The sequence below is a fragment of the Amblyomma maculatum genome, chromosome 10 (assembly GCF_055883805.1).
Source record: "Amblyomma maculatum isolate TAMU_Amacu chromosome 10, ASM5588380v1, whole genome shotgun sequence".
NCBI lineage: Eukaryota > Metazoa > Arthropoda > Arachnida > Ixodida > Ixodidae > Amblyomma > Amblyomma maculatum.
The window spans coordinates 173953115-173979170 of NC_139353.1; the positions used below are offsets into that span (position 1 = coordinate 173953115).

Consider the following 26056-nt stretch of genomic DNA (forward strand, 5'->3'; position numbering starts at 1 on the left):
GGTCTAATTCATCATGCTTGCAGGTCCTGCAGTGTTAAGGTAGATACTGTCCAGGTGCTGTATCTGAGGAAATAGTGTTCGGCAGCAATAGTTTATAATAGTTTATAATATACTCCTCATCACGGCTACACAGAATCTCTATAAGTTCTGATTTAGAAGGCACAACCTCATTCCTGTGGTCAGTGCCGCACCTACCCGTCTTTTATTTGTCTTTCCTGGCTACACTGTACAAACGTGAGAGCTTTAAGGGCGCAGCAAAAAGGTAATCAAGCCTGACTTTTCCGCCAAATTAAATTTTTCGAGATCCTGTGAACATTGCGGACCACTACAATCTTCCGCCTCTACCCGTTCCGCCTCTTGGCTGCTATTGTCATCAAGAATCTTTGAAAACGCGTCCTTAAGCCCGAAGTCTTCTTTGGCCTAGTAAAGTTTAGACATCTGTCTCTACAAGCAATTTTATTGCGAAAGTAATACTATTCTAGGTTTCAAGCCTTCAGCTTTGCGCTGCCGTAGCCACGTCTTACCCACGTGACGTTGCGACGTCACACCCCATATGACACTAGGGTGAGAGCTGGGCTACCAACTCAAGCGGCTGGCAGGAGCTGCCAACTTAGGTCTATCGTTTCACATGGGACGGTTATGTCAGAATAAGCCTGCTAGTACCCTGGCATTCATGTTGCCCCTATAAGCCACTAAGGTCCGTTCTTACGGCTTGGTTAAAGAGGGGATTTATATTTCGGTTGAGGAAGAAGAAAAAGAGAAGAAAACTCGGTCACCCGTAGCTAATGCTTTCGCTCAATATTTGATTCCGCAGTGTTGAACCCTTGTAACGTTTTTTTTCTTCCTGCAGTAGGTAGCATTCATCCATATTCTTATAACGCTAATTCTGAACAGATGATCGCTCTTCCAACAGTACTGCATGCTTCTGTAAAAGTCTAGATGCCTCTTCACTGACGCTCTCTGCTTGCTATGCATGAGCCTTCCGAGCTACACTACATGCATCCCGTCCTCGTTGAAGCACACTGCACTGAAACAGCAGCTTCTCAATCTTCTGCTTCAAGTGGGTTTGTGAGATCTCCGACCGCTTCTCTTGCTCGAGTGAGCTTAGCTGCTGTTGCTAGCTTAGCCCTCTCGACATGAAGCTCCTCCACTTGACAAGCGGCCGCCTTGCTTTCTCCCTCCTGGCGCAGCAAATCTTGCTGAATGCATTCTGTTCCTTAAGTGTATGCGGTCATCTTGGATTCCGTGCTCTTAAGCTTCTCCAGCGTTCCTTATACTTACTGCTACGTGTTTGTGGATGCCTGCAGATGTGCCTCTAAAATATGACTGTTTCTCCTGTGACTTCTGCATCTTGTAGTATGCCAGGCAAAGCTTCTCAAATTCCACATGCTCCACCTCCAATCTTCTGTACTGGCTCTGCAACTCATCAATGACCCTGTCCTCCTCCTGACACTTATTGCTGAGATCATCACAATGTCCTTTCGCTTTCTAAAAAAGTACAAGTTGGCGCTTGACGTTTCTGACCATGTCTTCCTGAGAGGCATCCTTCGCAGATACTCGGGCTTTTCTCGGTATGCTGATCCTGGGAGCCGTCAATATATGTACATCCAAGTATCAAAAGGCGGGGTGTCAGGTGAATAACACAAATATCACACCTATATTCGGTAATGACCGAAGCATGGCAATTGTGGTGGAGCATCTACCTCGCTTTCGGGAGATACCAGGTTCTATTTCTGGTTCTGCAGGGTACCCACCAATTTTAAGGCGTTACAAGCTTTCCCCCGGCCTGGTTCTCGCCTCTTATGGTGTAAAATGCTTGGAGAGGGGTCAAGGTACAAATAGTTGCGCCAATAGGACAGTGATTCGTTCCGCCTACAGACAACCATAAGTCCGCGTCCTGCGACAGAAGCCCATATTTGGCCCCTTTTTTGCAGTCCGACAGCCAAAAATTGAACCTGTTCCGGACTGCGGTGCTTTTTATGCCTTTTTTGTTTTCCTTCGTTTCTCGTCCGCGCGGCCTTTGTAGACCGAAGGGTTTGTTCGAAACGTTTGCCCCAGAAGGGGTGCAGCAGGGTTAGCGGAGCCTCTTTGAAGCGCCCACCCCTGAGAGCCGGGCGCCAGGCCGAAAGATGCTTGTACCCATTTTTACCGCTAAGTGTCCGGTGGGTTTGGAACTGACCACCTCCCGCAGCCGAGACGGACACCCAGCTGATGTAGTCTGTCGCTTGAATGGGTGAGCGCTGTTGGGAAGTGCTTCGCAAATGATGCTACACCATTTCAAATGTCATCTGTCTTTATTATGTAGCTAGACACGCGTGTCTGCAAGCAGGAAAGGAGCCATACGGCGCTCTAGCGAAACATGGAAGCTTAGTAGTGTATTATCACATGCTACCGCATAAGATACATGTGCTCCCTAAGACGATTGTTAAATCCATACACTCCATCAGAAGCTTAGCAAATGATTTACAAACGCAATGACAATTTGAATCATTGGCCGCTACACTGCTACAGACGCTGGAACACGTTATACCCATCAACAAGTGACATCGCAGATGATACCCAGGGCAGCCTTTTCGCAGGCTGTTAGCAGTGTTAGTCGTCTGCTGTTCTGTGCGGTTATTTTGCCAGCGGTTCTTTATTCTGTTAGGTTAGTTTACTTTAAACACTTTAATCGGTTAACGGCGGCAGTATTTGTGAAGGCATCACGTTCTGTGCAGCTGCTTGTCGTGCTTCGGAAAGTGTTTCCACATTTAGGAAAAGATTTAGAATCGAATTAGGCATCTGCGCAAACTTAGCTGATTTCGCAAAGCGCATGTATCGGTATACGTGAAACTGATATCCTTGTAAATGACCTTGCATATTTTGTACACTTTTTCAAAGAATTCAGAAAAGTATAATGGCTGGTCATTTCTGCGGGTCCCTCGCGAAATGAGTGAATTGTTTGATAAGATCGTGTTTGCCGGTCTCCAATGGGATAAGAGCCATAGCCTGAAAATAGCAATTCACCATGTAAATGCCATTGTGATAATCTATATGCATTACTCGACTGAAATGGTGCTATACCACGTGCCTTCATGACCGTTTCATTGCAACAACGGACACGACCGGCTGCGCTCGAGCACGGAGCAAGGCTATTCAGATGCATAGAGCAAATTTTTTTGCCGCCTCGGCAGCAGCCATTGTCGGGCGACTAGCGCACCGCCATGCGGGCGCTTTCCTTTGAGACTCCGGGACCGCGCCTGCACGGTAGGCACGTTTAGCTAACCTTCGGGCGCTAGAAAACATCGCCAAAATATTTTCACCACATGGTTGTGTTTGACCAATTTATTTGTGTTATCATAGGATTAAAATCAACTTGTTATTAGAGGGCATCAGTTTTACGTTCGCGTTAACTGTGCTAGTGCTCATCCTGCTGCGGCGCTAATATTGGCGTTTCGGTCCCTTACTGAAAATAAAACGTTTGTGAACAATTGCAAACAATGCTCTTGCGTATGACTTGCATATAATTCCACTTCCAATGCGCTCTTCCTTTTTTGCCAACCATTTGCAACATTAGCAATTAGGCTGTGTTCTCGTTAGCGTCGTATGCGCCAGTCATATCAACATATAATCGATTTCTACTCATCTGAGTTGAAAAGCAGGCAAATTGAGCTGCGGTTTTTTTATGAACATCGCCGCGCTTGGATCGTTTTTTTGTCCCTGGAACTATATAGCTCCTATCAAAGTGTTGCGCCTGCATGTCAAGTATAATGCATCTTTTTGTATCCTGCACGTTCCTATACGGTCAAAAGTAAACAGAGTACGCTTTTTTCTTCTGCCATTTTTCACCCGTTGTATAATTGAAACTGGCAGTCTTGGTATGTGCGATGTGGTAGTAGCCGCCAGTGCCCTTTCGCTTGGACAAATATTGTTTATCTCCAGTGCTGAAGGCGTGCTTTTAACATGAACAATAAAGCGTGCTCCGTTTAATTATGTCTGCAACTATACATTCTCGTACATGCTAAAAAAAACAGCAGCAAATAAATGCTAGCTGGAGCACAACTGAGTTTTCATTTGGTAAATGGACTTTGGAGCCCAAAAGTTACATCGGCTATGGGAGAGGCCGCCGTGGAGAGCTCCGGAAATTTATCGACTGTTTGGGTTCCTTAAAGTGCCCTGACATCACACACTAAGAGGCACTTTAGCATCGTCTTGATCGAAGTGCTGATCACTTCTGTGATCAAACCTGTCGTCGGGGTCAGCAGTCAGGTTCACTGAACACAGAACCACCGCTGCTGGGCACAACCCCCTTTCATTACTTGTATCAACCCTTGAACAAATAACACAGCAGCCAGCTCATCCGAGTTTTGCAGCGAGAAGACGAGTATATTAAACCGACTATATGTAACCGCTGTCTGGGCGTTTGGGTCATATAGCATGTAATGAAATCGTTTTTGTTGCGTCCGAGGTAGGTACTTACAGCAAAAAGATACTCTGCTCAACCAATTTGCACGCTGACTTCTCACTGAGACAAGGAAATAGCAACTGAAGCCCTGGTAGTTGTACTTTGATTCCCTTAAAGGAAAAACTAAAGCTAAAAATTAACTAATGCTGGCCGTTAAAACAAAGTTTGCTTAAGCAAACTTCAGCGTGATGCTCGTCTATCGGGAAAATCTGACACCATGGAGTCAGGTTCAAACGCCTACAGCCTCGTGCGCAAAAGGAAAAAGTTGTGAACGGCAGCCCCTCCCAATCCCCGCCCCCCCCCCAAAAAAAAAAGAAATAAAAACGCCGCTGCTGCGAGTAAATGGTGATGTAGTGTTCGTAACCTCATGGTAGACTACCCTCGTATATTACGACTACCCTCGTATATTACGTCCCCGAGGAAACGGTCTCTTCAAATTGCTCTAGTACTCTCTGGAACAGGGACAAATGCAAGTAGCGTAGAACAACATGTACAACATGTACCTACTTGCATACGGCGTAGAGTTCGTTAATGCCAGAATTAAGAAAGCTTGCTCAGAAACACGTATTCAATGCGAGGCGCCCGCACGACCCGCAGTGCCCTGGCTACGCGCGCCCGACAGATATTGTCTGGTGTCGAGAGCAGGAGCGTGCCAGCCGCCTGCGTCATCATCATCATCATAAGCCTGACTATGCCCACTGTAGGGTGAAGGCCTCTCCCATATTTCTCCAATTAACCTGGTTCTGTGCTAGCTGCATCCACTTGACCCCTGCGAACTTTTAACCTCATCGGCCCACCTAACTTTCTGCCGCCCTCTGATACGCTTTCCTTCCCTTGCAATCCAGTTTATTACCCTAAGCGACCATCGGTTATCCGCTCTTCGCACTACATCTCCTGCCCATGTTCATTTCTTCTTCTTAACTGACGCTAGAATGTCGGTATCTTGAGTTATTTCTCTGACCCACTCTGCACGCTTCCTTTCTCTTAATGTTACCCCTACCATTTTTCGTTCCATAGCCCTCTGGGTAGTCCTCAACTTAAGTAGAGCCCTCTTGGTGAGCTTCCACGTTTCAGCCCCGCCTTCGTGCGAGGGTGTAAAAATCTGGTTTATACTTTATTTCTCCAGCAGACCAGATCGAATTGGCCGAGATATCAAAGCTAATCAATAAGCGCAAGGTGGCCAATATACGGAAGTATAACATGGAGAAAATTGAGCACGCTGTAAAGAATGGGGGAAGCCTTAAAGCAGTAAAGAAGAAATTGGGCATAGGCAAAAACCAGATGTATGCGATAAGGGACAAGGCGGCCAACGTCATCACTAATATGGAAAAGATAGTCAAGGTAGCCGAGGAGTTCTATACAGACCTCTACAGTAGCCAAAGTAGTCAGGACCGTAATGAGATTGGCGGTAGGGAAAAACAGTCAGACGTTCCACCAGTGACGAAGGACGAGGTCAAAAAAGCACTGGAAACTATGAAAAGGGGGAAATCAGCTGGAGAGGATCAGATAACTACAGATTTGCTGAAGGACGAGGGGGATATCGTGGTAGAAAAACTGGCCACCCTGTATACGCAGTGCCTGGTGTCATCGACGATACCGGAACCATGGAAGAATGCAAACATTATCCTCATTCACAAGAAAGGGGACTCTATGGACCTTAAAAATAACAGACCAATCAGCTTACTGTCTGTTACGTATAAGGTATTTACTAAGGTAATCGCTAATAGAATCAGGACAACTTTAGACTGCAATCAAGCAAAGGATCAAGCAGGGTTTCGGAAACGGTACTCTACTACCGATCATATCCATACCATCAATCAGGTGATAGAAAAATGCTCGGAATATAACCAGCCCTTATACATAGCATTCATTGATTACGAAAAAGCATTTATTCAGTTGAAACCTCGGCGGTGATGCAGGCATTGAGAAATTAGGGGGTAGACGAGCCGTACGTGAAAGTGCTGGAAGATATATATAGTGGCTGCACAGCAACCATAGTTCTGCATAAAGCAAGTAACAAAATTCCCATAAAGAAAGGTGTTAGGCAAGGAGACACAATCTCCCCTGTACTATTCACAGCTTGTTTAGAAGAGTTATTGAGAGACTTGGAATGGGAGCAGTTAGGGATAAGGGTATATGGAGAATACCTCAGTAATCTGCGATTTGCTGATGACATTGCCTTGCTAAGCAATTCGGAGGATGAACTGCAAATAATGATTGATGACATAGGCAGGAAAAGTAGAAAGGTAGGCTTGAAAATCAATATGCAGAAGACTAAGGTAATGTTCAACAGCCTCGGGAAGGAACAGCAGTTTACATTAGGTAGCGAAATACTGGAAATAGTAGGCGAATATGTCTATTCAGGACAGGTAGTAACCGCAGATCTGGACCATGAAAAGGAAATAATAAGAAGAATAAGATTGGGATGGAGCGCATTTGGCAAGCACTCGCAGATTATGACTAGCAGCTTACCGGTATCGCTCAACAGGAAAGTATACAACAGTTGCATCTTGCCTGTGCTCACCTATGGGGCTGAAACGTGGAGGCTAACCAAGAGAGTTCTACTTAAGTTGAGGACAACCCAGAGGGCTATGTAACGAAAAATGTTAGGGGTAACATTAAGAGATAGAAAGCGTGCAGAGTGGGTCAGAGAAATAACTGAAGTTACTGACATTCTAGTAGAAATTAAGAAGAAGAAATGGACATGGGCACGACATGTAGTGCGAAGAGAGGATAACCGATGGTCGCTGAGGGTAAAAAACTGGATTCCAAGGGACGGAAAGCGTAGCAGGGGGCGGCAGAAAGTTAGGTGGGCAGATGAGATTAAGAAGTTCGCAGGGGTCATGTGGATGCAGCTAGCACAGAACCGGGTTAAGTGGAGAAATATGGGAGAGGCCTTCGCCCTGCAGTGGGTATAATCAGGCTGATGATGATGATACTTTATTTCTGCTATATACAGCATATCCTGGAAGACATGGATGGGAGGACCCCTCAGTACCACTACTTCTATAATGTATATGAGACTGCTGTTTTGTAGAAAACGTCTGGGGTGCTCTGAAGCGTTTCGGCGGGCGACATAGCATAAACATTTTAGTTGCGTAAGAGCCTCCTCTATGTTGAGGACTTGAACCGGCGCCCTTTGCCCTCCTGTAATATGCTCTACAGGTTTCTACAAGTGGTCATTGATGCTATACTGTTCGTAGCAGGACGTTCTTAGCGTGAAATGATTTATTGTTTTGAGCTACACACATTGTCATTTAAATTTGACAAACTGCCGTTATTTCTGTATAATGATGGTGTATAACGGACGTAGTTACGTTGGATACACCATGTGATCAGGATATAAGGTAAAATGGTATGCGTAAAAGTTCACAATTTATTCAATGTATGGTGCTATTTGTACTTCAAACGATTGTGTGGGGCACAGTCACCCTTGCATAATGTATAAACTATCGTCCAGCTCGCTTCTTCCGGCCTCGCGATGATGTATAAGGATCCAGAGGCCAGATCGTATGCGGTACCCTTTATCGCCGTCTTTAAGCAGATTCCGATCCTCCACAGTGACGATCGTGTCCCGAGGTTATCGAGCTCGCGTTCGTTAATAGGGCGCTGCCTAAGCACCAGCTCACTTTTCTCCTAGCAGAGAGCTTACATTTACGAGGCAGATGCGCTCAATAAATGTACTAAGTACAGATTTTAACCACAGCTCCGCACTATGAAAGGGAAATAACGAGAGGAAAGCAATTAGTGTGGAGCTGTTGTTCATGTACTAACATGTTGTATCTAGCAGCTTACCAGTATCGGTGAAGCATGCGTGGAAGCTAACTAAAAGATTTTCACGTATGTTGAGGACAACGCCGAAGGCTATGAAATGGATAATGGCATGGCATTTCTAACCTTATGGGGTAGAAAATGTGCAGAGTGGGTCAGTGAAATACCTCGAGTTAATGACATCTTGTGATATTCAAGGAGAAATGGGCATGTGCAGAGGAATAATGCGAAGAGAGAATAACCAGTGGTCGGTTAGGGTGACAAATCGAATATCAAAGGAAGGAAATCGCAGCCGAGGACAACAGAAAGTCAGGTGGGCTGACCAGGTTAGTTTCGTATGGTTGCAATGAATGCGCAGCAAGCAGAAGACTGGGTAATGGGAGGAATATGGGAGTTGCTTTGCCGTGCAGTAAGCATAGTCTAGCTGATGATAATGTCATCAAGTACCCTAAAAGAAACAAATTTGCACGGCATTTGAGCATTCCCGTTTGCTAAACTCACCATGAGGTCTACAGAAACAAAGTGGTTTTTCTTGGGCAACCCCAGTTGGCATTTTTGAAGACTTTCCTGCACTTTAAAAGTAACCTTTGCATATAAAAAGACAGCAGTACTGCGTCCGCTTTCTCTTTTCACAACTGGTCCTATACAATAAAGCATTACAAGAAAGCATAATTGTATAAATTTAAACAAATCCTAGTGCTACCTTTGGATAATACCATAAGCTTCCAGTTGGCTTTTTAGTGTGTTTTGTGTGACATCGAACTACCCATTGCCCAAAAAAAACTCAGCTATTTCTGCAGAGTTGATGTCAATTTTAAGAGCAAATATTTTACCTAGTCCCATATTATGGCATCAAAATCTTAAGATTTTGCAGGACCCAAAATAAAGGTATTATCCATGAATATGGTGACAAGAATGATGCACATCGCCAAAAAAAATATAAGTGTATGTGTCGTTTTTGTCTTCTAGAAAGAATACAAGTTTTCTCATTTCACCAACCATTTCGCAAATTGTCTCATGTGATACATGCATTTTTTTATTTATTAATACTGTCCACAAGGTTCTAAAATCTGCATTCCTAACTATCGGGGTATGTCATAATTTTACAATGCTAACTACTGTCAGCTGCTTGTTAACCTCTGTTGTGTAAACGTCCAAAAAAATAATTTCACGTGATTACATTTGCTTTTTCTTACCGAATACGATTTCTCGTGGTGAATTACAGTGTTTAATATTTTGTATATTTGCACACATAAAATGTTGGGTGTCTCAAGGGTTAGGGTTCGAGCATGCTTCTTGTGAACAAGAGCTATTTCTGAAAAGTAATTGCTTCCAAATTATGCTTCCTTTTATATGATTGTTTTTATACGTAAATTAAGCAAATATCTTGAAAACACCGATAGTCAACTGCTTGAAGTCGAAAGTAATTACGTGATTAAATTGTGAATACAAGGCAGACGAAACTTGATATTAATATTGTCACGCACTTCCCGCGATCCTGTATTGGAGGAACAGGAGGTTTGGCGGGATAAGCAGAAGAAGAAGAAGAAGCTGGTTCTGTCCGCTCTGGAGTGCTAATCTCCAGCGCATCCTAATATCTGTGTAAATAAACCTCGTATCAGGTGTGGTGGAGGTGCGTGGTATAGATCACCACGGAACCTCTACTACACCGCCGAAGCAGAAGAATTGCTGGGCTACCCCCCCCCCCCCCCCCCACGGATGGAGATGGCACAAGTAGATCTTTCAACGCCGCCCATGCCAGCAGCAGAACCGACCACCCCACAGCCTTACCGCGAACCCCGACACTTTATGGCAAGACTGGGGAAGACGTGGATGACTGCCTCACCCACTACAATCGGTTGAGCAAATACAACCGCTGGGATGCGAATACCAAGCTTGTGAATGCGGTATTCTTTCTTGAAGAAACTGCACTAACAAGGTTTGACAATCATGAAGCATCCCTTACCACCTGGGATCGCTTCATTGAAGAAATGAGAGCGGGATTCGGCGATGCCGATGCTCGAAAAAAGAGCGCCGAACAGACTCTGGCTCAGCGAGCGCAAGTACCGGGGGAGACCTACACAAGAAGGAGTCCTCAAGCTATGAGGAATAGTTGATGCTCGGATGACTGAGGAAGACAAAGTGGGCCACCTCCTCAAAGGAATAGCGCAAGATGTATTCATCTTTCTCAGCTGCAAGGAGGATTTGGATACTACCGCTGATGTAACACGACACTGACGCACGTTTGAAGGTTTGAAGTGACTCCGTATCATTCCAAAGTTTGGCCGGCTGCCTAGTGTTACAACTGTCGCCAGTGTGGTTAGGTCTGAGTTTCGGAGGCATCAAGATATTGGGGGCCACGTCTGACCCGTCTACAGTGACACCTCGTCGGCAGACAATAGCCCATCTTCTACCGGTTATGCTCCCTTCGTTAAACTCATTCGGACATCCGATGCTCTGCAGCTCATCTCCCGAACATGCAATCTCTCACCATCAACGCCAACAAAAGCGAACACTTTCGTCCTCCTCGTCGGCTACATCCAGAACACGATGCGTTTAATCCAAGCGACTATGAGCCTTATTCATCGAATGCATGTGAGCTGCCAGTGTGTTATGCCAGTTGAATGATTGGCCACATTTCGCGTTTTTGCCGCAATCGCCGTCCGTACCAGCAGTATCGCTGACAGTGGGTGAACTCCCGTTCAAGGTTTCCTGCAGACAATGACGATTCATGCAGAAGAACATCTGGCCTGAACGAGTATAGAGCAACAGCTACCCGACAAGAACTCAGAATGGCGCTGAACTGAAACGAATCCCCGGCCTTTGACCGTAGTCGGACACCACCATCTCGGCGCCTACGACGATCCCCTTCTCCGCGACGACGGTCGCCACCTCTGGGAAACTAGTGAGTGTAGCCGATGGAGGTGAGGTCTCAAATGATTCTAGCTTACCTATGCCTCTGCCGTTTCGATGTTACAGAACCGAATTTAAGTGTTTGTGGAAGGTGTACGTACTATGGCGTTGTTGGACACAGGTGCAACCATTTCTATTATAAGCCTCGCTTTTAAAAACTGCCTTGGTCGTAAAATTATGTTTGGTTGGGATAGTGCGGCGACATTGTGTGGTGTTGGTGGCGAACCGTTTAACGCACTTGGAGGCTTTTCTGTGAATCTTGTTATCGCCGGCCACACATTCCGAACTGAATTCGCAGTAATTGCTCGATTAACCCATGACGTAATTCTTGGACTCGATTTTCTGGAACAATGTTTCATTTCTCTCGGGACTCACCACCACAGATTCCTATTTCCTGTACGCAGCACCAAATCAATACTGGGACTGCTTATTCAATTCGTCAGAAGCATTATCGTGTATCCCCATCAGAGCGCCAACAATCGAAGAACATGTTCGTTATATGCTGCATAAGGGCATCATTAAGGAATCGTCTAGTCCGTGGGCTGCCCCTGTGGTACTAGTCAAAAAAAGAAGCACATGGCGATTTTGTGTTCACTATCGACGGCTGAATACTGTTACCAAGAAGGACGTGTATCCCCTGCCACGTATTGATGACGCGATTTTGATTTTTTACATTCTGCCTTTTATTTTCTGTCAGTTGAACTGCGATCAGGCTTTTGGCAGATCCCCATGAACCCGGGAGATGAAGAAAAGAGGGCATTCATCACCACAGACTGGCGGTATGAATTTAATAGGATGCCGTTTGGATTATGTAACGCTCCAGCCATGTTTGCAAGATTCATGGGTACAGTTTTGCGCGGACTGAAGTGACACATTTGAATGTGTTATTTGGACGATGTAGTGATATTCGGGACTACTCTTCGTGAACACAACAGTCGATTAGAGATTGTCTTGGAGTGTATTGAGAAACCTGGTCTGGTACTCAATTCCAAGAAATGTCGTTTTGGAGAACGCCAGACTGTGGTACTTGGACATTTCGTAGACAAGGATGGAGTCAGGCCTGATGCGAAAAAAAAACGAGGCTGTCGCTGGTTTTAAACTACTGAAATCGTTAAAACAGGTCAGAAGTTTTTTGGGGATTTGCTCCTATTTCCGGCGTTTTGTTCCGAAGTTTGCTGACCTAGCATATCCCCTTACTTGTCTTCTGCAAAAAGATGTGCCTTTCAAGGGGACTGCCGATTGTGACTCCGCCTTTGGGCAGGTAAAATTTATTTTGACTTCCGGGCCTGTACTACGCCACGTCTGCCTATCAGCTCCAACAGAACTTAACAGTGACGCCAGCGCCGTTGGAGTTGGTGCTTTGCTCGTAAAGCGCCACAATGGCAATGAACATGTCGTTGCATATGCAAGCCGTTCTTTGAGCAAGGCTTAGCGTAATTACACAGTGACAGAACAGGAATGCTTAGCTGCTGTTTTCGGTGTGCAAGGGTTTTATGTCATATCTTTACGGATGTGCATTTAAAATTGTGACGGACCATCATTCCTTATGCTGGCTTGTAAACCTTCGTGACCCCTGTGGACGCCTTGCGCGGTGGGCTTTGCGCCTGCAAGAGTTCAATTTTACTGTGTCTTTTAGAGTGGTCGTAAGCACGGTGATGCTGACTGCCTGTCACGGTTGCCGCTTGAAACTACTGATTGCGACAATGAGGTCTTGGATGAACATTGTCACGGACAACATGGTCGCCTAGTCCGCGTCGGGAAAGCTAAAGTCAGCGACCTCCGGGGGCGAGGCCACTTCAAATCGACGCGACAAAGACCCCCCGATAACGCGACTTGTGAGCGACCGCGACTTGACGGCCCCGACGACAGTTCGTACACGTGAAGATAGACTCTCGCTGGATATACCCGTGGGCGTCGACGACTATGAGGTTAGCGCATTGGTAGAGACTGGTGCTGATTTATCGATTTTAAACAGGGCATATACTGGGATCTACACCCAGCACCTCCACCAAAATATGTCATGGACAACAGGGCTAGACGTGACTAAAACGGCAGAATGAAGCTGTACCTGCAGGCGAAGTTCCGCGCACAGCACGCGAGCCAACATCAGTGTCCTCTACTTCCAGGCGCAGCAAAAACATGGTGACACCAGGTGCAATATATAGCTGCCACCTCTCCAAGCTTCCCCGATGTTGATGAATTCAAGATTGCGCAGCGGAACGACAAGGAGTTGACCCCGTTTTTTGATGCAGCAAATTCCCGGAACCCTCCGCCCACATTCTGCATTCGTGACGGTCTACTAAACAGGAAGAACTACTCGTCAGTAGGTGTGTGATTTCTTCTGATAGTTCCTACAAGTCTTAGGTGTCAGGTTCTTCGGGTAATGCAAGACGATGCCACAGCTGAACACTTGGGTTTCGCCAGAACATTGCACAGGACTAAGTAACGTTTTTATTGGCCGAAGATGCGTCAAACTACTCAACGTTATGTGGCCAGCTGCCTCCAGTGCCAGTGTTTCAAGCACTCAACCTGCTCTCCGCCAGGCCATCTTCAGCCTATAACGTCACCACGAACCCGATCGAACAGGCGGGAACTGACCTTCTAGGACCATTTCCTCGATCCTCCAACGGAAAACGCTGGGTCATCGTGTGCGTAGATTACCTTACGCGGTACTGTGAAACTACTGCCATACTTCTGATGTCTCGGCTTTCCTCCTACGGTCCATCATTCTTCGACATGGGCCTTCTCATGTGTTAATAAGCGACCGTGGGCAACAGTTTATGGCAGGAGTTGTAGAGGAACTTCTTCGCCACTGCTCATCCCATTTTCGCCATTCAACTCCTTACCACCCACAAACAAACGGTCTTACCGAACGCACCAATCGTACGCTTAACAATATGCTCGCAATGTATGTCGACTTCCGCCAGAAAAAGAGGAACGTAGTCCTTCCGCTTATAACGTACGCATTTAAAACTGCTAGGCACGAAACGACAGGCTACAGTCCGTTTTTGCTTTACGCACAACCTCCACGAACTACTCTGGACACCTTTTTACCTTTCTCACTCTCTGCTGAAACTTCAGTCGCGCCTACTCTCTCTTTGGCTGAAGAAGTTCGTCGACTCTCTAGCGTCATCAAGATGTTAATTATACCCTTGGTGATTTGGTGTGGCTTTGGACGCCATTGCGTAAGCGCGGCTAGTCCCAGAAACTGGTTCACCGTTATACTGGTCCTTTCGTTGTACAGGAATGTCTCAGCGCAGTGAACTTTGTAGTTTCTCGCCTGACCGCCCAAGGTCGTCATTCTCAGATGACTCAAGTAGTCTACGTGGCTCGCATGAAGCCCTTCTATCAACGTGACGAACCTTGACTCGTTCGGTGGGCATCGTCAACGAGGGGGGCAGTGTCATGCACTTCCCGCAGTCCTGTATTGGACGAAGAGGAAGTTTGGCGGGATAAGCAGAAGAGAAAGCTGGTTCTGTCCAGTCTGGTACGCTAATCTCCAGTGCATTCTAACATCTGTGTAAATAAACCTCGTAACAATATGTAAATCGTTGCACATTTCCTGATGTTTCAAAAGAGGGCGGCACACTCATTCATGAACGCTGTGCCACCTCACCGACACTAACACCCGTGAGCGCGAGTTTGAATGAATTGAACTGAATGCGGCGGGTTTGAGTTTGAGTGGTTGGAAATGTGAGTGCACATGTGTGGCGAGTGAATAATTGTGAGTTTAATTGAACGGTGACAATAAACTTGAAGAATGAGCAGTCGTTACAGCTGCGTCTGCACATAATACGTAGGGGGGCTCTGCTCTCATAGGGCGGGAATGGTTGTATCAGCTCATGCTAGACTGGAGTAGCGTTCATAACGTTGATGCTCACGACCGCCTGGTCTCGAGAGAAGCATTTAACCTACATATCAAGTTGTTCAACGAAAAACTCGGTGGGATTGAAGGTCACCAAGCTCAACTAACCATGAAATCGTAACTACACTAAAAATTTTGTAAAGCTAGAAGCATTCCATAAGCGCTGAAAGAAGCCTTGGGAAAAGAACTGGATAACCTCGCTGGTCTTGGCTTGGTCAAGCAGATTTCGAGCAGTAGTTTATCTCGCCGGTTGTGCAAATATTAAAGATGGCAGTGTACGCACCTGCGGTGATTATAAGGCATCATTGAACCTGTGTCTAAAAATTAAGAACTATTTTTTACCAAAGATTGAAGAAATATTTTCTATTATGGCGCGATGGCAAGTATTCTCAAAGATTGCCCTGGATCGAGCATACCAGAAGGTTCTAATGAACAAGGCTTCTCGCGAGTACCTTACCTTAAATACGCACAAAGGAGTGTTTTAAATATATCACCTAGGGTTGTGAGTAGCGTCCGCACCCGCCATTTTTTAAGCGATCACAGAAACTATGTTAAAGGGGATAAATTGAGTAATATGCTGCTTTGGTGATATTACTGTCATGGGGAGAAACAAAAATGAAGACCTCAAGAACCCACATCCGCTACACCAGGTTACAGGAAAGCGGAGTGCATAATAAGGCTAGCAAGTGTGAAGTTTTGAAACCAAAACTGCAGGTTCTGGGTTATGCACATGGTAAGCAAGCATTTTCGGCAGGTCAGAGAACGTGAAGGCCGTAATAAACGCCCCCATTCTCATCGGCAAAAAGCAGCTGATAACTTTTATGGGTACGGTAACATACCGCAAAGACTTTTTATCAGAGGTATCAATTATACCATTCCCTACTGAATCAGTTGATCGGTAAGAATGAGCCCTGGGTATGGAGTTAAGAGTCCTATATGGCGTTCAGAAAGAGTGAAAGCGTCGGTGTTGGCCCACAATGCTCCAGAAAGCACTTCTTCAAATACTGTGTGATGGTTCCTCATATTGACGGGCGCAGTTCAAGCCAAAAGCGGAGTAAGATATTGTCCTAGATGGTCGATAATGTTTGCGACGCGTACATTGTCACCCAGTGAACTGAAATACATCTATTAAGACCGATAAGCTCTATCCTTAAGCTTCGAAATTAAGAAACTTCATTTATACATTCAGGGTTGAAAATTTAGCGGGGCCACAGACCACCATTAATCCAAATGCATGAGTTCTAAGCATTGTCACTGCTCTGTTGTAGAGGTGGGCCATTACGCTGTCGGCCTACCGTTAGATCTTTTCTATCATTCAGGGGCAACCAACGTGGAAGCAGACTGTCACGTCTTTCACTACCCGATAGACGCGAGTAGGGCGGCAACGAAGTAACCGTATGCTACGCACTTCGGGGGGAAACTTTTCTAATGTAAAGTTCAGAATTCAGCCTTAAATTTCACGAGCCCCATGCTACCACCCAGCATTTGCCGGCAGTGCTTTCAATAGGGCTACTCCTTATAACGTAGCCCGATTTACTAAAGCCTAGTGCTCGTTCAGTGGTCGAGCAAAAACACTTCCTATAGACACGTAGGCGCAGAAAACTTTAAGGTGTTTTCGCCGTTGGCGAGAAAGAGTTCGCGAGAAACGATAGACAAGATCCAATATGATTGGAGGCAACAGTGGCATCGCGCTCTGGGCCACTGTCTTGCGTGTTGCAGGTGACTACATCGCATGGAGTCATAGAATGGCAAAGGCACAAATACCATATATGCCGAAGGCTGGTGGACCTCAAGACGACTGCGGTTCAATGTGATGGCGCTGATGCTTATGACTCTTGGCAACTGTTGCAGCCATATGTTTGCGGCATGGGCTTGAGCTCGAGTTTCTAGCGTGGCCAAGTCCAAACGTTTTATGACCACTTTCCGAAAGATAGAAGAGCCGAGCATCCGGCCAAGGGAATTCATGCACCCATTTAAAACCGGTGGGTACCGGCGGCACCATCCGGTATTGATGAACCGTTTAGCTATCAGGCAGCCTCAGGAGCAAGCCACGACCATAACTGAAGTGCTACCCTTGTTTCGTAACACGTCTGAAATAATTCTAGGCATCTTCCGGGTGCGGAGGTCAAAGATCCTTCCACACAACACTGGTACCCAGGAAGATTTAGATCCCCTTATCGGTGGACATCCCTGCCGTAATTGTACCAAAGAACCTGTCGTCGTTGCTTTGAACAGCAAGTTTATTTCAGTTATGTCAGTATGAAGGCAAACCGCTTTGTTTGATTTTTGAAGGCAAACGTTTCTTTTTAACAATGTAAGTAAGCGTCGTCTAGAAAGAATTAAATGTAGTGTTTGTTCAAGCAGCGAAATCATGGTAATGTGTCGATGTAGGAGCGTCGACGTTTTCGCCTCTCTTCCTTGTACCTTTATATAATCACGCTATAATCTATTTTGCGCGAGAATGTCTTGGCCAGGCGTATGCACAGCCGGATCACAATAAATCGGAGTCCAAGCGATTGCTCGGCTACTGTGTCTTCCCTGTTCGAAGACAAAATATGTAGACTCTGTTCGCAACACACAGCTCAAAGCGCCTAAATTGTCAATGATTGACTTTTATATTTCCTAAGTGGACCTAAAAAAACGGTCTTTGGCCGATTTGCACATTACTCGAGGTGTTAGCGTGGCCATGCTATACTGGACAGAACTTTCTGGATCCGATAAACGCTTCATGCTCCTGAGGCGTCCAACGCGGCTTGATGCTTGTAGGAAATCATGAGACACTTAGGACACTTTTTGGCTTTTCTTATAATTTAGCGGAATAGAATGTTGCATGCTATTTGTTGCATGAAAACCTTTTCAATATCTATTGCATGACAACAGCTTCAATACTATCGACTAATTCGTTGATGCAACTGATATGACTAAGCATCCAAATGTTTAAAAGAAGCAGCTAGAAAATTGGTGATAGCAACATCATCAGCGAGAGTGAAATCAGGTACTGTGGTGAAAGCCGACAGCGGCACAAGAACAGGAGAGTTGAAGGAAAAAATAATAATTTTGTGGACCGATATTCCTGCAAAAATATCGCATTAGAATCGCATTGATGAAGATTTGAAACCACCAAAAATAAATTAAGCGGTGAGACACCTCTTGTTCTTTTACTGGCCCAATATGCTTTAGATCGAAGAATAACTAAATCCTCAGTGTTTCTCAATTGATGCATGGAGCACTGAAATCACAAATCAGAATTTGGTTAGACAGTTTGAATGTGTGTCTTTTCTAATATACATTAAGAATGTATAAATACATCGACAGATGAACCAGGTGGCAGATAATGCCGACTACGATGAACTGCTTATGAAGAAACATTTCACACCATACAGATTCAGCTTCAGCTGTGGCCTTCATAACGGAGAACATTATGTCAGATGGAAAGAAAAAGCTGACGCCACCGCCTATACTATATTTCGCTCATGTCGCCAGGTAGACTTGCAAGTGAATGCTGAATCATGAATAACATTATGAAGCCACGTTTTCGGGATGCCTCCAGCACGTGCGGAGTGCGGAGAAACAGGATAAAATAATTCAGCAAATTTTCTCATATTTCTAGCGTGATAATCGATATAGACAGCTGTAAATCCTTTGTTTGATGTCAGTTATGCGCGAAGCTAAACAGAAGCCGCAGTAGACTTCTGGGTTGTGCGTTTGGTGGAGTGCCTGTGATGCTTCTCAAGGGGCTCCATAGAAGCGTTTCAGACGCGAAGAGATTTCTTGATGTGACTGTAACAGAAGCGAAGCTTCCCATCTGAGCCACTGGCGCGATATACCTGGTACGCTTCTCAAACCTTTTTCGAATGCGCAAACTTTAAAGGAAGTCCTCGGCTGAATGGTTGTCAGTTTATCTAAATTTGTGTGCGTTCCTCGGAACATGGAATAGAAGGGAGTGAGGAAGCGGGGCCGGTAGTGTTGGTGCTGGAATCAGGCATTGAGGTCGGAATACGGCGGCTGCGGAGGTATAGGGCGAGGAAATGGAAGATAAATCCCCCCACCTCCATCAAGTGTTAACCCTTTGAAGGTCGAGTTTTTCGAAAAAAAAAAATAACTTCCCCAGATGGTCGATTTACTTTGTTGCGGATTTTGGAAGCACAATATGAGTAGAGTCAAGGAAAATGTTGTCGAAAAATATTAGGAACCGTATTTAGGAGTCAACGGTGCTCCAGAGTGCAAACTCAGGAACCTCAGAAAACAACAAGGAGGGCAGAAATACCTTGTGAGCGTCGATAATAAACAAGCTAACAGCAGCCTCAATAAAAATGGAAATCGGCTTCTGTGGCCCACTGGAGTGGCCATAAAGATAAAAATTGTATTGCGCGCGTCCATTGCAATCATGGGGGGAAGGAGGGGGATAACCGAAACCATGCAAGGGCCTTGCCGCATACCGGGCCACAAGCTGCTGCTAGTAATCAGTTCTGTTTATCTCCTGCACTGAAGTGCCTATAAAAATAGAAATCAAGTTTTGCGCCTCTGTTGCGGTCACATCCAGAACCCGAAACCGCGATAGGGCGGCGGCGTTGCCGCAGACCAGGCTGCAGCTAGGAATCGCTTATGTTTGTCTTCGCAAGAACGCAACGCCATAAATTTCAAGGGCTTCTTGGAAGTCCTAGTAGGTTGCAGCACCTCCCAGTGAGCATGCATCGTCATTAAGGCGCGAACTTTCGAACAGAGGATTAAAACCGTACAGGTACGGCAAAAAACTTGCGGGACGGAAAACCGCAGCCGTACAAGTACGGCGAAAACCCTCAAGAATCCAGGCACTGTTAGCGAGCAGGACCGGGGCGGCGGTAACTTAGCTTCTAGACAGCTAGCCCGCAAAAGCACTTCCTCTTTCTCAGCGGTCTGTCGGCATAATCGGAACTTCTCTACAGAGTATTTACTTCATTATTTTGCTCATGGTGTACTTGAAGAGATGTACAATTTTATGCCGGTTCGAAGTAATTCCTTTACTTTTCTATGTCCCGTAACAGAAGATCAAGTTACATCACTTTTTTCTACTTTAAATAATAGTTCAAGTTGAGATGCTGAAGGAGTTCAGTTACGTCCAGTGAAATATGTGTTGGATGTCCTGTGTCCATATTTAGCCCATAATTTTAAACTTTGCCTAACAAGTGCATGTTTCCAAAACAAAGGCAAATCCCTAAAGCAACCATGCTTTTTAAAAAGGGTGATCCTATTGACATGAAAAATTACCGACCCATCTGCGTCTTACCCATTTTTTCTAAAGGCTCGGGGAAGCTTCTCCATTATCAGCTTTGCTCTTTCTTTGATCTGCACAAACTTATTTCAGATGCTCAATGTGGACGTAGGAAGAACAAATAGGCTGAATTAGCTCTGCTGAAACGCAATGAATTTTTCTCTGAATGTGAAAAAAAAAGGACCTTATAGTGTCATTTTTAGGTAAACGTTTCTAAGGCATTCGATTGTATTAATCACTTAACTTTGCTGAACAAACTGGGAATATATGAAATCCCAGGACATTTTCGGGACCTTATCAAATCATACCTCATGTTTCGACAGGAGTTCGTCCAAATTGAAACGTATCGTTCTGATTTAAAATCCATAGAGAAAGGTTTTCCTCGGGGCAGCATTCTTGCTGCACTTCTTTTTTATTTATTTATTTATTTATGCACAGTACCCACAGCGCCCTCACAGGGGCATTATTGTAGGGGGGAAACATCATAAATAAGAACAAACATCTAGTACACAATAAATTAGGCAAATGATGCGGTCTACACAGAAAATACAGAAAACCCATGCACTATGGGAGCAGAAACAAACAAACAAAAAATAAAAATCATTGTAGAAAGGCAAACATACCCTAAACACACACACACGCACACATAAAAAAGATATATTTTAAAATACAGCACTGCTTAAAGAATAAAGCTTAAGGAATAATCAACAAAAAAAAACAACCTTTCTACTAAACGTAAAATGTTTTTTATGCCGATGACACTAGCCTATGTCTATCTGCTCTAGATTGCCATATCTTACACCACGACGCAATTTCTTTCCTTAGCAAGCTATAAACCTGGTCAATAGTGAAGCATTCAGGCATAAATGTTAATAAGGCGAAAGCTGCAATATTTAGGCCTAAGTCGAGGCAGTTATATTTCATGTAGGCTTATGTTACGGTGGAGCACCAGTAGAAATAAGAAATATTATTAAAAATCAGGGTATTACCTTTTCTCAGAGCCTATTATGGGATAGTCCCCTTGATGCTATCTTAACTACTTTATGTCGAGCAGTTGGCATTATTTTCATTTACAAAGCATATCTCTCTTATCAAATAAAGATTTTGCTTTATAATTATGTTTTTCTCTGATCTTAATTACTGTTTTCTGACCTAGGGCATAACTATACGTATACAAATCTGCAAAAGATCTTCATGCTTCAAAAAAACCTAATCAAAATACTCTCCATTCTAACATGTAACAGTCACTCGCCAGGTCTTTTCCCCAAAAGAAATATAATACCAGGATTCAATGTTTACAAATATAAGATAGCACTGGCTTTCCTGCATGCATTAAAATATCATCGTGAATCTCTGCATAAGTGGTAGATATTCGAAAAAGCACTATGTGTTAGCCTATCGGTCATAAATAAGAGTGGATTATACCAACTCCTAGAACCTACTACGCACTAGAAACATTATCATTCACCCTTCCGATAATATTAAACTATAGAAAACCAGTATTGACCTGCTTAAAATATCTAAACACGAATTACGACAGCTTCGCTGCATACATTCTTGAAAGTGCACCTGTATTCCTATGATATATATATTTAATCCTGTGTTTATTGCACTGCTTTGTATCCTCTATATTTATTTGGCTGATGTTTTATTTTCTTTGTTTCTACTTTATTTTATTTTTGCTCTACTGAATTGCGAAGAGCTTACATGCATACTTGTATGTGCATTTCGTATTTTATTGTTCTTGCCCTATAGAGAGAGGGGGGAGGGTTTGTCAAGCTGCCGTTCACGAGCTGTTTTTACGCGCAACCTCCACCATCATCCTGATGGAAATGAAGAATATTCCTATTAGTAGCATTATTATTCATAGCAGTATTATTTACTTACCTATTATTTCAGCACTGACGGTGTATCAAATAGCGCGGAAAACGCATAGCATGGAATGAGTCTACGCTTCATACAAGAAGCCGCTGCACGTTTTTTATTTATCTGGGCTGATAAGGTAACCGGAAATGGTATGTTTGGTTTACGCACCAATATTCTTATAGACTCTCCGTAAAGCAGCCTTTTGCATACTACAACAAGGTTGTTTTTTAGGCCCTTTATTCATAAATCGGAGTAAACTTAGTATCACTGAAATTTAGCAAATAAAACGCAAATGCTAACCAATGCACCAAAACCTCAAATATAACTATTACTAAAAACGAACCAAAAAGTGCGGTTCTATTGTCAGAGTGTTTGCACAACAATGCATATCGAACGCCGACCGCGGCGGCCGCATTTTGAGAAAGCAATAAGGCAGGCACTTGGGTGCTGTACTATGTGAGTGCAATTAAAGAACGTCGGTGTTCGAAACTTCCGGAGACCTCCACTATGGCGTCTCTCGTACCCTACGCCATTTTCCGACGTTAAACCCTATAATCCAAACAATACCAGACATCGTCAAATGTATTCAGTATCTATTTCTGTATTATGAGATTAAGAAAATCTATATACAGTTTGAAGCGTTTGTAGAGAGAATCACTGATGCAAACACTCGCGTTACGAAAATTTGAACGCAGTGTTGTGCGATCGTGCCGTCGGCACGTTGTCGACTTATAACATATGAAGAATCACTAACTCCGCTGATGGCTATGTGTAGGCGTTTGTAATGAAGCTGCGAACTCCCGTCCATCGGAGTGGCATCTAAATTTGGAACATTAAATAGACATTCTGGCTGAAAGGCTATTATGAAGTAGCCCATTGTTATGAGCCGCAAGGAAACATACAGAAAAATGCGTTTGCTTAATCTGACATGAGCTTTACGTATGTTTCCATAGAAAGCGGGCGTGCGGCATCGTACACCAAGAATCGTAAAATCTTAGGACTTAAGGGAAGCTTGGAGGCGGTTAAGATACATTTTGGATACAGTCGGACATCTACTATCTCTGTGCATAATAAAATGGCATCGGACCTCTCTCTTGCTCCGTGGACTCGCTGCTTTCGCTCAATGGATAATGTACTGGCATTGTTCAAGGAAAAACAAATTGCGAAAATAGATGTGCAGTAAAGTATGAATATCGAATATTAAAAATATCAGTCGAGCAATGGCTGCAGATGTCGAAACTTAATATCCGCTAGAAGAGAGATGTGCAAGAAGGGATTTCAGTTGTTGAAATTCCTTTATCGCGGAACTGTTGCAACAGCAGGTGACCAGTCGGTGTTCCTTTATTTCGCGCTTCGCGTTTTGGAACATGAAAGCAGTTTACGACGTCATTCGAAACCTCCCCGCCGGATGTGGAATTTTGTGGGATTTACACGTCAGAATTAGTGCCTGACACACTTTGTATCGCCAGTTCTGATTGGGGCCACAAGAGGGAGTCGGTACTGCTGGTGTCGCTAATTATTTCTAAACGCCGGTGCCAGTAGTCGACGATTCTCATGGAGTTACCATGGGAGGCAGCGAGTGCATGTTTGAGTTATTGCTTAGACTCGGGAAAGATAAACGTGTGCGACAAGATTTAGCATGTGGCTGCTGGAATGCGCGGTTCTAGAATGCGGACACTGGCGCTGTTTGGCCACATTATTAAGAAGCTGTCCGTCTCCCTTTGGGAAACTATGTTCTCTTCTATGTCACAGCGTGTTCGCTGGTTATTGTTTTTGATCAAGGGAGCTATTATCTTTTTCACAGCTTCGTTTCTCTAAACCTGATGTTCCGTTGCTTAAAAAAAAGGAAATCAAATTTAGTGCAAATGAAGGCAACTGTACCTTCACTGAAATGCCAGAGGCACGCAAAAAAGGTATCATAGTAATATAAATAAACGGCTGTTTGAAACATACCAGCACTACCATCCTCTCTTAGAGTGCCCAGTACAATGCATGTGGTGCCCGAATATAGCACGGGTATTTCATTGACACCTTGATGGTAGAGTTCACCAATTTCTGCAGAAAATAAACACAGGAAGTTTCAATAGTTTACCTTGGCATATCCTAATATATGCGAAATCACAAGGTTGGGTTGTCTTGAAAATTATTGGCTAAAATATGTCCCTGTCTTCTCGCCATCACCTTCAAGAGACACGCTTGTGATGACTGGTACTTATGCTGGCTAAATTACAGCAAGCGTAGAGACATAATGCTCCACTTTTTTTCTAGCCGTACACATATACTTGCGTGGCATAGACGCGACGTACAGTTTGAGCCCCAAGGGTTTTGTAAAGCTGGATTTATATATAGGTCTCTGACGTTGAGTATGAAGCACTAATTGGCAGTCGCTCTTAATTCGATCAGAAAATTTATCGTCACCTGATTACACACCCTAAACAGTGTCCCGCTCCCATCTAAGGCTAGAAAACCTATTTGCTTTTGCAAATATTCAGTAAAGCATTTCTTAAAATATTTATATACATGTTTGCAAAGCTAAGAGGTGCACATATATATTTTGCATCATTGCAGGAACGAGCAAGAATTAGAGAAAATTTGTCAGAAATATCAATCTGTCGTCCATAGTGGGTATAAAATTATCAATCAATATCTCCCAGGGCACAACGTAATTAGAGGCAGTCAATGAGCGACGTGCCATTTAGATTGCTTTTACATGTCCTCCTTTTCACCAGCGTATGTACGAAATAGGCTTGTAACATTCTCGCGGGATATGCCGATTCCCTTATAGACTTCCGGCCAGTAATCAACAGGACGTTCACAATTCCCCAGAGCGTGTGGTGAAGTTTCGTCTTTTAACCAGCGTACAAAGGCTTTCACAAATTTTTGCTGTTTCTCCCGGGGGCTGAATTTGCCTTCAAAAGCAGCTAATGGCCTGTTATCGCTATAACTCATAATGCTGCGTTCGACATCAGTGGCGTTCAGATTTTCCTGAAGAAAACATTTTTATGGGCAGCATGTTGTGCGACAAGGACGCTGAAGTTAGCGCTTGTGTGCTGTTGGGTGCGCTATACCTCTGGTGATGGTCATCATCCGTCATCATTTCCAGACCAAAACGACAAATAGGGCACTTAAGGTGAAGCCGATGGTGCACATTCCTTGGATTGTTTATTTCGAACACAGCAATTTCAAATTCAAAAAGAGACTGACAAAAAACGCTGTTCGCGTTATGGTGCTGTAACGGATGTTAAAGAGCAATTACATGGTTATGCAGGTGTGTCAGCCCGATCAGGTGTAAATCTGGATACATAAATATCAAAGGCAATAATGACTGGTGTGGAAGCTTCTATAACTAAAATAGTGGACCGAATATTGGCTACTCTCTCAAGGTGTTTTACTAACCATCTGGTAGTTCAGCTTACACAAGCCTTGCAAACAGGACCAGCCCTTGTAATATTAAACATGCCTTCTGAAAAGTCTCAGCCTCTTGAAACACTACTACTACTTCGTCTCACAGGACTGCTCCTCCAGATGAGTATGGAATCACAATGACGCAGAGATGATGGAGTCAAATGTAAGAATTCTAAAACGGAGTAAGTCACCCATGTCAAACTCTTTGCCGCGGTCCCATCCGAATTCAAATAAACATTAGCTTGGTAATAAGCTAAATGACAATATTTTGGGGTAGGCAGCTTCGGCTGCCCTAATTTCGCAATCGTAGGGGTGCTAAACGTTATCCAATAGAACTGTTGATCAATTCTAACAGCTTCAAGAGATTTAGCTTAAGTCTCTTAACAGGATAATCCAGATATAATTATTTTGCAAGAACCTTGGCTAACAGCCGATCAGCATTTCCACTAATAAACTTTTCGGTCATTCCGACAAGATCGCCAGTCAAAAGAAGGAGGTTTAATTATATTTGTCCCTTCGAATTCTGTCACAAGGCTAAGAT

The 26056-nt window shown here is 44.3% G+C and overlaps 1 protein-coding gene across 1 annotated transcript in view; it reads right to left on the bottom strand.

The window, feature by feature from the left end:
• The window catches only part of LOC146177962 (uncharacterized), a 53409-nt gene that overhangs the window by 12994 nt on the left and 14359 nt on the right, over positions 1 to 26056 (bottom strand). The window contains exon 3 of the mRNA XM_084581841.1: positions 24064 to 24165. Within this exon, the coding sequence (XP_084437967.1) occupies positions 24064 to 24165 (102 nt within the window). The remainder of the gene's footprint in view (positions 1 to 24063; positions 24166 to 26056) is intronic.